Source organism: Mizuhopecten yessoensis, unplaced genomic scaffold (genome assembly GCF_002113885.1).
Source record: "Mizuhopecten yessoensis strain PY_sf001 unplaced genomic scaffold, ASM211388v2 scaffold10309, whole genome shotgun sequence".
In the NCBI taxonomy this organism is placed as follows: Eukaryota; Metazoa; Mollusca; class Bivalvia; order Pectinida; family Pectinidae; genus Mizuhopecten; species Mizuhopecten yessoensis.
Window position 1 is genome coordinate 262078 of NW_018408482.1, and position 16866 is coordinate 278943.

Sequence of the window (16866 nt, forward strand, 5' to 3'; positions counted from 1 at the left end):
CAGTTGATTCCTATGACCTTGAATGAAGGTCAAAATAACATATTTTAACACATCAATTTCAACCCTTAGACTTTTGGAACTTCAGAAGAAGTCATTTAAATATTTTAACATATTTGACCACTTTGACATTGAATGAAGATTAAGATTATTCATAATCAACAACGTTGATAACGTTTTATCTCAGTTATCTACTGGCTAAATTCCATCACCCTACGCCTTACCGTTCTATCACAGTTATCTACTTGCTAAATTCCATCACCCTACGCCTTACCGTTCTTGAGATTTCAAAAATGCCAATTGTTAACAATCAACGGTTGAAGGCAGATGACAATAGGTCGTTTGGGTCTTCTGCTAAAATGACATAAAACTATAATTTGGGCGTGTGGGCAATGTAACGGAGTGATAGGTAACCACTCGACATTACGCGTATTTTAAATGTCGTACTGTTATTTATCAAAGTTGATTTGAGAAAAACTTTCATACAGACGAGAAAACATAGAAAACCATTATTAAAGCTAATTTATTCCACTTTTGGCCGTCAGTAAAATTGTTCTAATTTTACATACATCTGCTGCCTTCAGGCTGAACTCTGGAGGTGAGAGTGAAGCGCCTATAGCCACACCCTGTTTTTGATAAGTCATCAATGAGGAACGAGATGATCGGGCAGAGCAGTGAAATTCCGTACAGCCACAGCCCTGGACAATCCTTGCAACGTTGTGGTCCGTTATTCCTCCACCTGTATAAAAGCAGACGCAGACTAATTTCATTGGTTATTTAGCACCTCAGATAACGTTCTTAACTACAAATGTATTAACATATGTTAACTACATATATGTGCTCCAGGATTTAAAATGACAGGCATCAGATCATAAGAATGTTTTAGGTCTGAGGGACTAAGTTGAGCCTTGTACCGTAGAGTCTGTTGTCCGTCCGTCCGACCATCTGTACGACGAGTGTTTCTTCAAACGACTTCTATTTGAATTTCGCTAAATCCTTAGGCGATTGGGATTTAAAATTAATTAAAGAGCTGACCACAGGGCTGAGGGACTGGAAATGGTTTAGATCCAACCCAGCAACAAAGTATATACAAATTGGTGAACACAAAGAGACTACCCTATCCTGGAGACGTGGTTCCTGTGTCAACAGGTAACATATCTTATTATTGATTATTATTGATTATTATTGATTGATAAACGATTTTGAAACAAATTCGATCAACTTATATGAATCACCCTTGTTGGCCCGGATGGTAGCGCACATTTAGCCCTCGGTCCGGATGGTAGCGCACATTTAGCCCTCGGTCATAGAAAATATAATTTTATTATATAGAGAGCTTACACCCTACACCCTACCCCTCCTCCACACGCACGAACGCACACAAACTCGATCACAATTACCGTGTCATCATGTTAACACTGCTGATTTGACTTATGGGGAAATAATTAGATTAAAATTCATTATCATTTATACTGACCTGGCATAATGACCACTCTGCCTTTTGCCTAGTAAAACATAAATAACATAGTCATTGTTTTCATAGAAACTGGAGTACAGCAGGGCGGAACAATATACGCCCGTCCCATGCCAGTCTCAAATACTTAAAATCATTCTGCATTATTGTATCCAAGTGTGTTAAATGTGGAAATGTTAGGAAAAGAAACAACATTTTCGTAGGATATGTCTCCCTTTGTATATATTTCAAACAACGAAAATAGAAATAGAAATTGAAATTACCCCTTTTGCCTATAATCGATTCATCTTACACCATTAAAACCAAAAGTATTTTTATTGTTCATTACAGGAATACTCACTATTAGACAAAACACAAATATTAAGTTTCATCAGTATTCTGTCATATTAAACTACGTTATTGTGCGGAAACCGAAGACCAATCAGAACACAGTATGCAAATTAATTATAAGTGGATTTTCATCAAGTTCAAACTAAGCCTGTCTTAGTATACTGTACATGCATACCACGTTTCATCCAAATTGGACGGACGCACGGACGCTCCCCATACCATAATAAGTCTGGTCAAATTTCTGACGGTTGTATATAAGTGTTTTTTTGTAACCAAAACATATTCACTTTTTTTCTCGGATTAACAGAATTAGCTACAGAAGTCATGCTATTAAGCTCAGAAAACTCATTAAAATCTTCTTCTTATTTTCATTTTCGTTAACAAATTAGATGTTGGTTATCAAAATGACAAAGAAACCAAATCTATTTGCAGTAAATGGAAATGAAATCCCAAAAAGACAAACGGATTGTTTTACAAAAGCACAGGAGTTTAACACTTGTATACACCATTTCTGTACCTGAATGACAAGGTCAGAAAGTACTGGAAGTCCTTCGAGGGCAGTGGACTGACCACCACTTGTCAACACCCGGTCAAACCCACAACCAATCACGGCCTCCAAGGCATCTCCAAGGTCAGGGGTCATGTCGATAGCTGCAAAAGTAAAGATGACCAACTGTCGGTTACTAAGTAGACGTTTCCATCAACTGTCAGATGCGAGAGTCGGTTACTAAGTAGACGTTTCCATCAGCTGTCAGATGCGAGAGTCGGTTACTAAGTAGACGTTTCCATCAACTGTCACATGCGAGAGTCGGTTACTAAGTAGACGTTTCCATCAACTGTCAGATGCGGGAGTCGGTTACTAAGTAGACGTTTCCTTCAGCTGTCAGATGCGAGAGTTGATCTGCGAATGAGAGCTCCTAACGTCTTAAAAGTGTTTCAACACCATACTTACTTTGAAGCTGACGTCTTCTATATTGACGAATAATTTAACATAAATGATTACCTAAACGATTCAACTTACAATCAGCATATCAAATGTTGTATATTATTATTATATGAAATTCGAACATCCAAATATGGGTCTGTATACCAGGTATGTGTAATGCTGTTTTACAAAGTTTGTGCTATTTCCCGCCCAACAAGTGAAAACTATGCAACTGGACATTGCCTCTGGTCAGATCCAGTTGCCGATTATTAAAAATGGGTATGTTTTTTTATTTTTTTTTATTTGCAACAGTGTAGAAAATGTAAGGTTGTGAGGTTTTCGGAGCGATCTGCTCCTTTATCAAGACATACATACAGGAACACACAGAACAGGTACATTTTATTAGAACAAAACTAATCTCACACGTGTAAACTTAAAAGTGATCTAAAATAAAGCTACAGACAAAAATATCAGTTTTTATGACTATAAATCATTCAAAAGAACCTGTTATCAGATTAAAAAATTTGACCCCTGTGACCTTAAAAGTCAAACAAGGTCATTACGCTGAAAAAATTTCATAGCCCTTCATATCAGCATGCATCTTGCAAAATATCACCACCTTAGACCTTTTGTTTAATGTGATAAGGTCTTTTAAATGTTTATACATATTTCACCAAATTTGAACTTGAAAGTGGGTAAAGGTCATTCAAATGAAAAAGGTTGATAGCCCTTCATCCTAGCATGCTACCTGGACAGATATCAACATTCTATGTCTTATGGTTATTCAGAAAAAATCGAATTTGAACTCTGTGACCTTGAATCAACATTCGGGCACCCTATGGTTATTCAGAAGAAGTCGTTTAAAGATTTTAAACATGTTCGACGCATGTGACCTTGAATATGAGTCAAGGTCATTCATTTTAACAAACTTGATAGCCCTTCAGCCAAGCATACTCCTGGCCATATATCATTATCCTTGGTCTTTTGGTTATTCAAAAGAAGTTTGAGTGAAGGTAATTCATTTGAACAAAGTAGGTAGCCCTTCATCCACGCATGTTACTGACCAAATATCAGGATCCACGTCCTTTTTGTTATTCAGAAGTATTTGTCTAAAGTTTCTTTTTAAAACAATTGACCCCTGTGACCTTGAATATAAAATAAGGTCATTCCTTTGAACAGACTTGGTAGCCCTTCATCCCAGCATACTACTGACCAAATATCAATATTCTGGTCTTTTTGGTTATTCAGAAGAAGTTGTTTAAAGGTTAATTTTAAGACAATTGACCCCTGTGACATTGAATATGAAAGAAGGTCGTTCATTTGAACAAATTTTGTTGCTTTCTTTTCAGCATACTACTGACCAAATCTCAACATCCCGATTCTTTTTAGTTATGACGAAGAAGTTGTGGGATGGAGCGTGAATAAAAATGCTGAAACCAGAAAGAAAATTTGGCATGAGGATCTACAACGATGATTCGACCAGTAGTGATCAATTGACGTCAGAGTAGAATCACTCGAAATATCTTGTTGTCTGTTAAAATAGTAATAATGTCAAAGTTAGAGATCTTATATGCAGATAGAACAGTGTAAAACATACTGAAACAGCGTACAACAAACTCAGACAGTGTACAACACACTGGAACAGTGTACAACATACTGAAACAGTGTACAACAAACTCAGACAGTGTACAACACACTGGAACAGTGTCCAACATACTGGATCAGTGTACAACAAACTCAGACAGTGTAACCCCCTCAGACACAGTGTACAACACACTCAGACACAGTGTACAGTAGCAGTGTGTTACTGAAACAGCGTACAACAAACTCAGACAGTGGACAACACACTGGAACAGTGTACAACATATTGAAACAGTGTACAACATACTGAAACAACGTACAACATACTGAACCACCACACACAGTGTACAACACACTGGAACAGTGTACACCATACTGAAACAGTGTACAACAAACTCAGACAGTGTAACCCCCTCAGACACAGTGTACAACACACTCAGACACAGTGTACAGTATCAGTGTGTTACTGAAACAGTGTACAACAAACTCAGACAGTGTAACCCCCTCAGACACAGTGTACAACACACTCAGACAGTGTACAACATATTCAGACACAGTGTACAACATACTGACACACAGTGTACAACACAATGAGACATAGTGTACAACACACTCAGACAAAGTGTACAATACACTCAGACACAGTGTACAACACACTCAGACACAGTGTACAGTATCAGTGTGTTACTGAAACAGTGTACAACAAACTCAGACAGTGTAACACCCTCAGACACAGTGTACAACACCCTCAGACACAGTGTACAACACCCTCAGACACAGTGTACAACACACTCAGACACAGTGTACATCCCACTCAGACACAGTATACAATACACTCAGACATACTGGAACAATGTACAACATACTGAAACAATGTACAACATACTGAAACAGTGTACAAATACTGAGACAGTGTACAACACACTGGAACAGTGAACAACACACTCAGACAGTGCACAACATACTGAGACAGTGTACACCACACACAGACAGTGTACAACACACTGGAACAGTGTACAACACACTCAGATACAGTGTACAACCCACTCAGACACAGTATCCAATCCACTCAGATACAGTGTACAACACAGATACAGTGTACAACACACTCAGATACAGTGTACAACCCACTCAGACACAGTATCCAATCCACTCAGATACAGTGTACAACAAAGATACAGTGTACAACACACTCAGATACAGTTAACAACACACTCAGGCACAGTTTACAACGCACTCAGACACAGTGTACAACACCCTCAGACACAGTTAACAACACACTCAGGCACAGTTTACAACGCACTCAGACACAGTGTACAACCCACTCAGACACAGTATCCAATCCACTCAGATACAGTGTACAACCCACTCAGACACAGTATACAAGACACTCAGATACAGTGTACAACACTCTCAGACAGTGTACAACACACTGAAACAGTGTACAACATACTGAAACAGAGTACAACAAACTCAGACAGTGTACAACACATTCAGACACAGTGTACAACACAATCATACACAGTGTACAACACACTGAGGCACAGGGTACAACACACTCAGACACAGGTAACAACACACTCAGGCACAGTGCACAACACACTCATATACATTGCACAACACACTCAGACAGTGTACAACATATTCAGACACAGTGTACAACATACTGACACACAGTGTACAACACAATGAGACACAGTGTACAACATACTGACACACAGTGTACAACACAATGAGACACAGTGTACAACATACTGAGACACAGTGTACAATACCCTCAGACACAGTGTACAACACCCTCAGACACAGTGTACAACACACTGAGGCACAGGGTACAACACACTCAGACACAGTGTACAACACACTCAGACACAGTTAACAACACACTCAGGCACAGTTTACAACACACTCAGACACAGTGTACAACACACTCAGACACAGTGTACAACACACTCAGGCACAGTGTACAACACACTCATATACATTGTACAACACACTCAGACAGTGTACAACACACTCAGACACAGTGTACAACACACTCAGACACAGAGTACAACACACTCAGACATAGTGTACAACACACTCAGACACAGTGTACAGTATCAGTGTGTTGAACAAGCTTGGAAGTCATTGTCCCATTATGCTATTCAATAAGGGCAAATGTCAGTGCTGAATGTAATACATCTTATTGTAACAATTTCCTTTATGTATTTCAAAAGGAGAAACTATTTTTTTTATTGTTTTTGTAATCAATTAATAACCATTTTATAAGTCCTAGTCATTTTACAGAATTATGTGATTCAGAAATTATACATCAATCATACTTCTTGTTTGAGCTAAACAGTTTAATACTTCACATATTGTACAGAATTTGGTTTTGATCGCTACATACCTCTGTGAAATGTCATCTTTGAAGGCCGCGCCAGGGCTGAAAGAAGGGAAAGTGGTAGTGAAAACTTACCAACATTATGTTTTATTTCAAAATTTGGCTTTAACATTTAAAGAAAACAAATTCTACTGGTAACGTTGGCCGTTATTTCCCATACATGAACCTCTATTGATGCAACTGAAAGAACTTTAAATTCCAAAACAGACCTACATACAAATTTGAGCAAAATAAAACAATATCTGAACTTCGACCAATCGAAAACTATTTTATGGCAGTTTGCGTAGTCCCAACGCTCTTACATAATATGTACATACTAAACTTGAGCAAATTCGAAAATATATCTTCATTTCAACCAAACAGAACCCAGGCAACGGCGGCCATTTTGTTCAATGACTAACTGAGTAAGAGATTGCGGTATCACGATACACCTATATACAAATAACATCTACATTTCTACCATTTGAAGCCTGACCACTGCGGCCTTGATGCCGACAATGTTTACTTTGATGATTCACGCTAACAGAGTATCGCGTTAACATCTCTTTTACCAACTTTCGTTACAAATCATAGAATCAGAAGCCGCGGTGGCCATGTCTGATGTGGAGCCGCGGTGGCCATGTCTGATGTGGAACAAGTAATGCAATATGCACATCTACACACATATTAATACTCATGTGATGTTTCATTAGTGTCCTGCTAACAGTCTTTAAGGATATCTCAGGAAACAATTTGATTTAGGTAATTTAGAAGAAGAAAAGGAAGGAGAAAGAAGAATACCGTGTTATTGTAAGGAGGATCGTTAAAATAGTCCCACAAACTGTCCAATAAGTCGAAAACGAATCATCAGAATTTGCTAGCAATATTACAACACATGTTAATTCACATAATCAGAAGCCATTTCACCGGTTAAACGGAAGAAGCGATAATGTTCATAGTGCCATAATACACTTACAGACCAAATCTGATTGATTTCAGACATAATATTAAGAAATGCCGATAGGTTATTTTCACACTTGGAGAGACCTTCATAAGAATCAGTAGATTGTGAAGGCCAAATAAACTGTCTCAACTGTTTAATTATCTGCACTGAATTTTCATTACTTTCTCTGCAATAAAACAAAGGTATTGCCGAATATGTCTCGGTCGATCAAACGTCAACCAGAATGCTAGATGTTCAATCGGAAGAAGAAATGTGCACATCTATACCATTCTATACCATTTCTCATGTTTTTCATGTTTTTCTATTAGTATCCTGTAAGAAGACTCTGGTGGAAATTCCAGAAAACCATTCAGTTGAAGAAAAATAACGAGATGAAAAGAAATAAAAAGAAACGCAATAAAAGTGAAATGTCCTTAAACTCGTTTGTTGAAGTAGAACCACGGTCATAAGTACCAATGAACTATAGTAAACGGTCATACGCACCAATGAACTATAGTAAACGGTTATACGCACCAATGAACTATAGTAAACGGTCATACGTACCAATGAACTATAGTAAACGGTTATACGTACCAATGAACTATAGTAAACAGTCATAAGTACCAATGAACTATAGTAAACAGTCATAAGTACCAATGAACTATAGTAAACGGTCATAAGTACCAATGAACTATAGCAAACGGTCATACGTACCAATGAACTATAGTAAACAGTCATACGCACCAATGAACTATAGTAAACGGTCATAAGTACCAATAAACTATAGTAAACGGTTATACGTACCAATGAACTATAGTAAACAGTCATAAGTACCAATGAACTATAGTAAACGGTCATAAGTACCAATGAACTATAGCAAACGGTCATACGTACCAATGAACTATAGTAAACAGTCATACGCACCAATGAACTATAGTAAACGGTCATAAGTACCAATAAACTATAGTAAACGGTTAAACGTACCAATGAACTATAGTAAACAGTCATAAGTACCAATGAACTATAGTAAACGGTCATAAGTACCAATGAACTATAGCAAACGGTCATACGTACCAATGAACTATAGTAAACAGTCATACGCACCAATGAACTATAGCAAACGGTCATAAGTACCAATGAACTATAGTAAACGGTTATACGTTCCAATGACCTGAATTAAACGGTCATACGCACCAATGAACTATAGTAAACGGTCATAAGTACCAATGAACTATAGTAAACGGTTATACGTACTAATGACCTAAATTAAACGGTCATACGCACCAATGAACTGTAGTAAACGGTCATACGTACCAAAGAACTATAGTAAACGGTCATACGTACCAATGAACTATAGTAAACGGTCATACATACCAATGAAATGTAGTAAACGGTCATACGCACCAATGAACTATAGTAAACGGTCATAAGTACCAATGAACTATAGTAAACGGTTATACGTACCACTGACCTAAATTAAACGGTCATACGTACCATTGAACTATAGTAAACGGTCATACGCACCAATGAACTATAGTAAACGGTTATACGTACCAATGAACTATAGTAAACGGTCATAAGTACTAATGAACTATAGTAAACGGTCATAAGTACCAATGAACTATAGTAAACGGTTATACGTACCAATGACCTAAATTAAACGGTCATACGTACCAATGACCTAAATTAAACGGTCATACGTACCAATGAACTATAGTAAACGGTCATACGTACCAAGTACCAATGAACTATAGTAAACGGTCATAAGTACTAACGAGCTATAGTAAACGGGCATAAGTACCAATGAACTATAGTAAACGGTTCTACGTACCAATGACCTAAATTAAACAGTCATACGTACCAATGAACTATAGTAAACGGACATTCGCACCAATGAACTATAGTAAACGGTCATACGTACTAATGAACTATAGTAAACGGTCATACGTACCAATGAACTATAGGAAACGGTCATACGTACCAATGAAATGTAGTAAACGGTCATACGCACCAATGAACTATAGTAAGCGGTTATACGTACCAATGAACTATAGTAAACGGTCATACGTACCAAGTACCAATGAACTATAGTAAACGGTCATAAGTACCAATGAACTATAGTAAACGGGTCTACGTACCAATGACCTAAATTAAACGGTCATACGTACCAAGGACCTAAATGAAACGGTCATACGTACCAATGAACTATAGTAAACGGTTATACATACCAATGAAATGTAGTAAACGGTCATACGCACCAATGAACTATAGTAAACGGTTATACGTACCAATGAACTATAGTAAACAGTCATACGCACCAATGAACTATAGTAAACGGTTATACGTACCAATGAACTATAATAAACGGTCATAAGTACTAATGAACTATAGTAAACGGTTATACGTACCAATGAACTATAGTACACGGTCATAAGTACTAATGAACTATAGTAAACGGTTATACGTACCAATGAACTATAGTACACGGTCATAAGTACTAATGAACTATAGTAAACGGTTATACGTACCAATGACCTATATTAAACGGTCATACGTACCAATGACCTAAATTAAACGGTAATACGTACCAATGAACTATAGTAAACGGTCATAAGTACTAACGAGCTATAGTAAACGGGCATAAGTACCAATGAACTATAGTAAACGGTTCTACGTGCCAATGACCTAAATTAAACGGTCATACGTACCAATGACCTAAATTAAACGGTCATACGTACCAATCAACTATAGTAAACGGTCATTCGCACCAATGAACTATAGTAAACGGTCATACGTACTAATGAACTATAGTAAACGGTCATACGTACCAAGAACTATAGTAAACGGTCAAAAGTACCAATGAACTATAGTAAACGGTTATACGTACCAATGACCTATATTAAACGGTCATACGTACCAATGACCTAAATTAAACGGTAATACGTACCAATGAACTATAGTAAACGGTCATAAGTACTAACGAGCTATAGTAAACGGGCATAAGTACCAATGAACTATAGTAAACGGTTCTACGTCCCAATGACCTAAATTAAACGGTCATACGTACCAAGGACCTAAATGAAACGGTCATACGTACCAATGAACTATAGTAAACGGTCATACGTACTAATGAACTATAGTAAACGGTCATACGTACCAATGAGCTATAGTAAACGGTCATACGTACCAATGAAAAGTAGTAAACGGTCATACGTACCAATGAAATGTAGTAAACGGTCATACGTACCTATGAAATGTAGTAAACGGTCATACGTACCAATGAAATGTAGTAAACGGTCATACGTACCTATGAAATGTAGTAAACGGTCATACGTACCAATGAACTATAGGAAACGGTCATACGTACCAATGAAATGTAGTAAACGGTCATACGTACCAATGAACTATAGGAAACGGTCATACGTACCAATGAAATGTAGTAAACGGTCATACGTACCAATGAACTCCTTACAGAGAACAGTGTTCACTGTTCCATCTCTGAAAAATAAAATAAAAAAATCAGTCAATATCTGTTTTTCTTCTGGTCGAGCCAAATAGATACATACAAAAACCTACCTATTGAACTTGAGAAAATCTATTCTTCTCCAAACAGTGGTAACACACCTCTGAATAATTGGTCAAATTAGGGATGCCTGCCGGATCGCCATCTTTCATTTTATAAGAGGGGAAAGAAACCTCAGATAAGATCCCGGCATTACTGCCAAATTCCAGGAAGGTCATCTGATTGCCACCTTAATCTTGTGATTAGTTCTAAACCTGAACATGATGACAATAGAATGTACTTATGTAATTTGAAAATGAACCCTCTAGTATTTTCCATAATATATCCTTAAACTTCAACTGTCAAAACATCACCTGGCAGCCATTTTGTTCTTCCCATCAGCCTGGAAATAAAGCACTTACTACTAAGGACCAAGACGAACAGAATGGAGAAAGATCCCTTTTGATTTTTCTGACAAATGGCGCGAAACAATTTTGTAAGTTGTCAACTGGCATCTTGGTCTCCTGACTACCCCCAAAGTTTAGCATGCACAGTTAAGGACAAAGGGTGAGCATACAAATATCAAGTTTAAGGGTGATCTGTTCAGCATTTCTTCAGGAATTGTGATAACAAAACTTCAACTGTCAAAATCCAGAATGTTCACCTGACAGCTATCTAGTTCTTGTTATCAGCCTCAAAATTAAACATGCACAACAATGACTAAGGTGAAACTACATGCAAATTTTGAGAAAGACCCATCTTGTTTTTTTCTTTAGAAATAGAGATAACAATAAATATTTAAGGACGGACGAGGACCGGACGAACACCAGAACATACACGAAAGGCGCTTAAACAGCCCGATATCTGATGAAGGAGGCCTAAAAATGGACATAAAAGTTTTATTTACACGTTCAAACAGCCGATCACAAAGCCGTCCGGTCGGTCAGGTGATGACGTAAACAGGGAAATGTCTTCCTTCATTACTCCTACTTCTGCGTCGCTGTACAGGAAGTCCCCGCCACGTGGTCTGATTATTACAAACACTGGTATGGAAAGGCGGGACTTGACGATCCGGAAAAGACCTGATGAGAACAAATTGTGGTATTGTGTATAGAAGTTTATCCCACTGCTACACACTATCGTCATTCCTATCTTTTTTCACAGTGTAAATATCTACCTATTGTTAACGAATATAACGGATCTGATATTGATAATACATCACAATATACACCCCTGCAGGTCAGGGATCGAGAAAAGAATACACCTGCTGTTATGGCCACGAATGTCAGAAACCCCTGCAGAATTGGGGATTTGCTAAAGCGACCAACATAAGTCTGCTTCACCCATTGCAATATTTCGTATTTTTCAAGTTCTCTCTACTTCTAATTACCGTTTATTTCCTAGCGCCTTGCATGGCAAAAGTCCATGTTTGGCTGTAATGTTGAACGTCTGCCCAGGTATGGACGGCAATGGGTTCTGTTCCCAGGCTGGGACATACCAAAGTCCTTAAATATGGTAGTTGTTATTATTCCCTGCTTAAAGTTAAGCATTTATGGTTATGTAAACAACTGGTTTACCCGTTGTCAGCATAATGTGACTGGGTGGAATTCTGTGCTGGGTGCCTTCGGCATGGTATTTCAGTGAGATAGCACTATAAAGTTGGCATCAGATCCGCGCTATCGCAAGGAGGCAATTACACGAACATACCCTACCTCCAGCACACATACACATGCATGCACACACAACACACATGGAGGCATTTCATTATATGGTTATAGCTGTTAAACTTTAAACAAACAAACAAATAAAAACAAACCAGACAATAGAAATGTTATCAGTCGAAACATGTGCAGTGTATCATTCTCGTAACTATCCCAATACTAACAAATGCGCTGGCTTTCACTCACATACAAAGTATTGGTAAACATGACAAGTTGGTAACATGTAGGGAGTAACTGTAATGCTTTGACCGGAAGGTATCACTAATTGATTTAAACTGAATACACGGAAATAGCATGCTGCTGTGTGACATCATACTGACTGTAGTTGCTTTTGTTTTATGTCCTTATTTTCTATTGAAAACCTGAGTTTACCGAATAGGCAATTCGGACAGGAAAGGAACGTGTTGGGAGACATGGTGTTACTCAGAATCGTGATGGCCTGTTATAATTTTCTCTAGCCAACATTTGATGTCAATCAACAATGTTCCTGCACAAAACTAAAATATATAACAATGCTAACTCGACGTCCGAACCTTTTGCAGTTTTTTCAAGTTTAGTCCTCTATCGGGTAGTAAATGGTCCTCAATTCTGTCACATCCCTATTTGTTAACATGAAGCTTTCCTTAGTGTAGCTATGATACTATTACTCATAAAATGTGTGACACACTTACCTAGACTGGGGTAGTTCCGCCCTCCACCAGTGAACCACACAACTCTATATATGGTGACACACTTACCCAGACTGGGAGTAGTTCCGCCCTCCACCAGTGAACCACACAACTCTATATATGGTGACACACTTACCCAGACTGGGAGTAGTTCCGCCCTCCACCAGTGAACCACACAACTCTATATATGGTGACACACTTACCCAGACTGGGAGTAGTTCCGCCCTCCACCAGTGAACCACACAACTCTATATATGGTGACACACTTACCCAGACTGGGAGTAGTTCCGCCCTCCACCAGTGAACCACACAACTCTATATATGGTGACACACTTACCCAGACTGGGAGTAGTTCCGCCCTCCACCAGTGAACCACACAACTCTATATATGGTGACACACTTACCCAGACTGGGAGTAGTTCCGCCCTCCACCAGTGAACCACACAACTCTATATATGGTGACACACTTACCCAGACTGGGAGTAGTTCCGCCCTCCACCAGTGAACCACACAACTCTATATATGGTGACACACTTACCCAGACTGGGAGTAGTTCCGCCCTCCACCAGTGAACCACACAACTCTATATATGGTGACACACTTACCCAGACTGGGAGTAGTTCCGCCCTCCACCAGTGAACCACACAACTCTATATATGGTGACACACTTACCCAGACTGGGAGTAGTTCCGCCCTCCACCAGTGAACCACACAACTCTATATATGGTGACACACTTACCCAGACTGGGAGTAGTTCCGCCCTCCACCAGTGAACCACACAACTCTATATATGGTGACACACTTACCCAGACTGGGAGTAGTTCCGCCCTCCACCAGTGAACCACACAACTCTATATATGGTGACACACTTACCCAGACTGGGAGTAGTTCCGCCCTCCACCAGTGAACCACACAACTCTATATATGGTGACACACTTACCCAGACTGGGAGTAGTTCCGCCCTCCACCAGTGAACCACACAACTCTATATATGGTGACACACTTACCCAGACTGGGAGTAGTTCCGCCCTCCACCAGTGAACCACACAACTCTATATATGGTGACACACTTACCCAGACTGGGAGTAGTTCCGCCCTCCACCAGTGAACCACACAACTCTATATATGGTGACACACTTACCCAGACTGGGAGTAGTTCCGCCCTCCACCAGTGAACCACACAACTCTATATATGGTGACACACTTACCCAGACTGGGAGTAGTTCCGCCCTCCACCAGTGAACCACACAACTCTATATATGGTGACACACTTACCCAGACTGGGAGTAGTTCCGCCCTCCACCAGTGAACCACACAACTCTATATATGGTGACACACTTACCCAGACTGGGAGTAGTTCCGCCCTCCACCAGTGAACCACACGACTCTATATATGGTGACACACTTACCCAGACTGGGAGTAGTTCCGCCCTCCACCAGTGAACCACACGACTCTATATATGGTGACACACTTACCCAGACTGGGAGTAGTTCCGCCCTCCACCAGTGAACCGCACAACTCTACACGTGTTGCACCTAGAGGGGCAAATTTAAGTCTCATTAAGACTAGATACTCAGTCATTGCCACTAGCGCTCTGTTTTCAGAGTTTAACATGATACCTGTGATTCGTAATGGGAGGAACTTATTGCTGTATTAAGACAGTGTTTTACGCCTCAGCTTACGCCTCGGTTGGGATTGTATTACAGACTCTTGACCGTCGACTGAGATAACCCGATCTCGCTCAGTTAAGGTAATTCATTTTATTGATACTTGATGTCTAGTGTTAAAATATACATCACAAGACTGTTAGCTTGGCGAACACTCTCTATGTACATTGGTATTTACAATTTGTTGGCGACCAGCAATTGTAATTTAACAATTTGCATTGTTCAAGATTTTGCACAATGCAGAGAGATGTTCTGTCTAATATTCTGAGCTAGTACTATTCTTGAGAACAAGGGCCCACTGGGCCTGTATTGCTCAACTGTTGTGCATGGTGTTTGCAAACATATATTACATCTGGGACCTTCAAAGTGGATAAAACATATATAAACCAAATGTATAGCATGTAAGCTAACATTGCAGGTATAAGTTCAGTACTCTGTGTCTTATGGATCTTTTTGTGAAATTTCAATATATCTTATTCATCCGACTTTTAAAGTTGGTCAATGCAATTAATCTAAATAAATTTGATAATGTGTAATACTTAAGACCCTAAGAAAGTCTTTTCAATGATGAGTAATAGCCACCGTCATTTTTATTTCGGAAATTCTCTAATGACAACGTAGGCCGTAGCAATGAGCTTGATGCCACCCAAATAGACTACGGACACATTTGCGCTTCGATAAGAGAAAGAGGCAGTTTCTAATATCTGTAGTATATATGTGAGGTATGTGTTGTGTCATAGCAATGTGTTCACCTCAAAACTTTCCAAAACCATACGTTGTCGGATAATTATACGCCCACTCCAGACGTGTATCTGTCTGAATGTGTAGAAGCTTAAGTCTGGTGTCAGGGCCAGAGAAAACTCAGGCTTAAAATTTCAGAATAAGAATATTTCATTTTCAGCAATTGTATACTTAAAATAATCTTAATCATATTTTTACGTCTTTAAATTATAATGTATTAATTCTCCACTGGGAAAGTTCCATATTTTGTTCAACAAGCAGCACCAATATATATCTTTAGGGTATGCATAGAGTCTATATCTTATTTTTGTTTCTTAAAATTGATTCACAAATCACAATTACTTTCTTCAGATTTTATCAACAGAATTTCCCCCTGTTTTCAAATATGGAAATACTAAAACATCGTATGAGTATTTATGCTTTTTAAAATATACGATGTCAGAGTTAAATTCTAAAGGTGCACTTAATTTCATAGGAGTTATCTCCCTGTGAACGGTGTTTTTTACCCATAAGTAAGCTAAATGGTGCACATGTCATGTGCTACTCGTATACTTTCTCCAGCCTTACTCGTTCTTACCACCTTCCTCAGCGTTTAGGGCGGACTCAACAGAGTCCACACACAACTCCATCACTGTCAGGTAGCCCTTCAAACAGTAACTCTGTAACTAGATGACACACTTCACATTCAGATTCACCTCGATTTGTAACCTGAAGGTTTCAACGTTATCATTTATACTAAAGTAAGGAACGTGAATTTATTTTGTTTTAAAGAGTCCAGCCTGCCATTTTGACAATCGGACCAGGTCAATCGTGATCTTTTTGGCTCTGCAGACTTTGTCAAGGTAAACTATTATCGAGGGAAATTGTGTGAATTTGGTGTACATATAACTTCATGACTACTTACGAGACATCTGTTAAGGTTCATGTAAATTAGTCTCCTTTCAACTAAGT

The 16866-nt window shown here is 38.8% G+C and overlaps 1 protein-coding gene across 1 annotated transcript; it reads right to left on the bottom strand.

Annotated features, from left to right (window-relative positions):
• Positions 1 to 508: 508 nt before the first annotated feature.
• LOC110460044 (copper homeostasis protein cutC homolog) lies at positions 509 to 16635 on the bottom strand. The gene is made up of 8 exons (XM_021512746.1): positions 16493 to 16635; positions 14983 to 15042; positions 12025 to 12199; positions 11073 to 11113; positions 6700 to 6735; positions 2319 to 2452; positions 1475 to 1502; positions 509 to 736 (listed from the first exon to the last, which is right to left on the bottom strand). The coding sequence occupies exons 1-8, from the start codon at positions 16542 to 16544 to the stop codon at positions 516 to 518; spliced, it is 747 nt and encodes a 248-aa protein (XP_021368421.1). The 5' UTR covers positions 16545 to 16635; the 3' UTR covers positions 509 to 515.
• Positions 16636 to 16866: the final 231 nt, after the last annotated feature.

Bases quoted from the DNA above. Each gene is read 5' to 3' on its own strand.
- LOC110460044 (XM_021512746.1), bottom strand. From the start codon at position 16,544: ATGGAGTTGTGTGTGGACTCTGTTGAGTCCGCCCTAAACGCTGAGGAA. The intron at 15,043-16,492 runs GTAAGAACGAGT...TTGCCCCTCTAG, and splicing joins CCTAAACGCTGAGGAAGGTG to GTGCAACACGTGTAGAGTTG. The intron at 11,114-12,024 runs GTAAATAAAACT...TTTATTTTTCAG, and splicing joins GTGATCGGCTGTTTGAACGT to AGATGGAACAGTGAACACTG.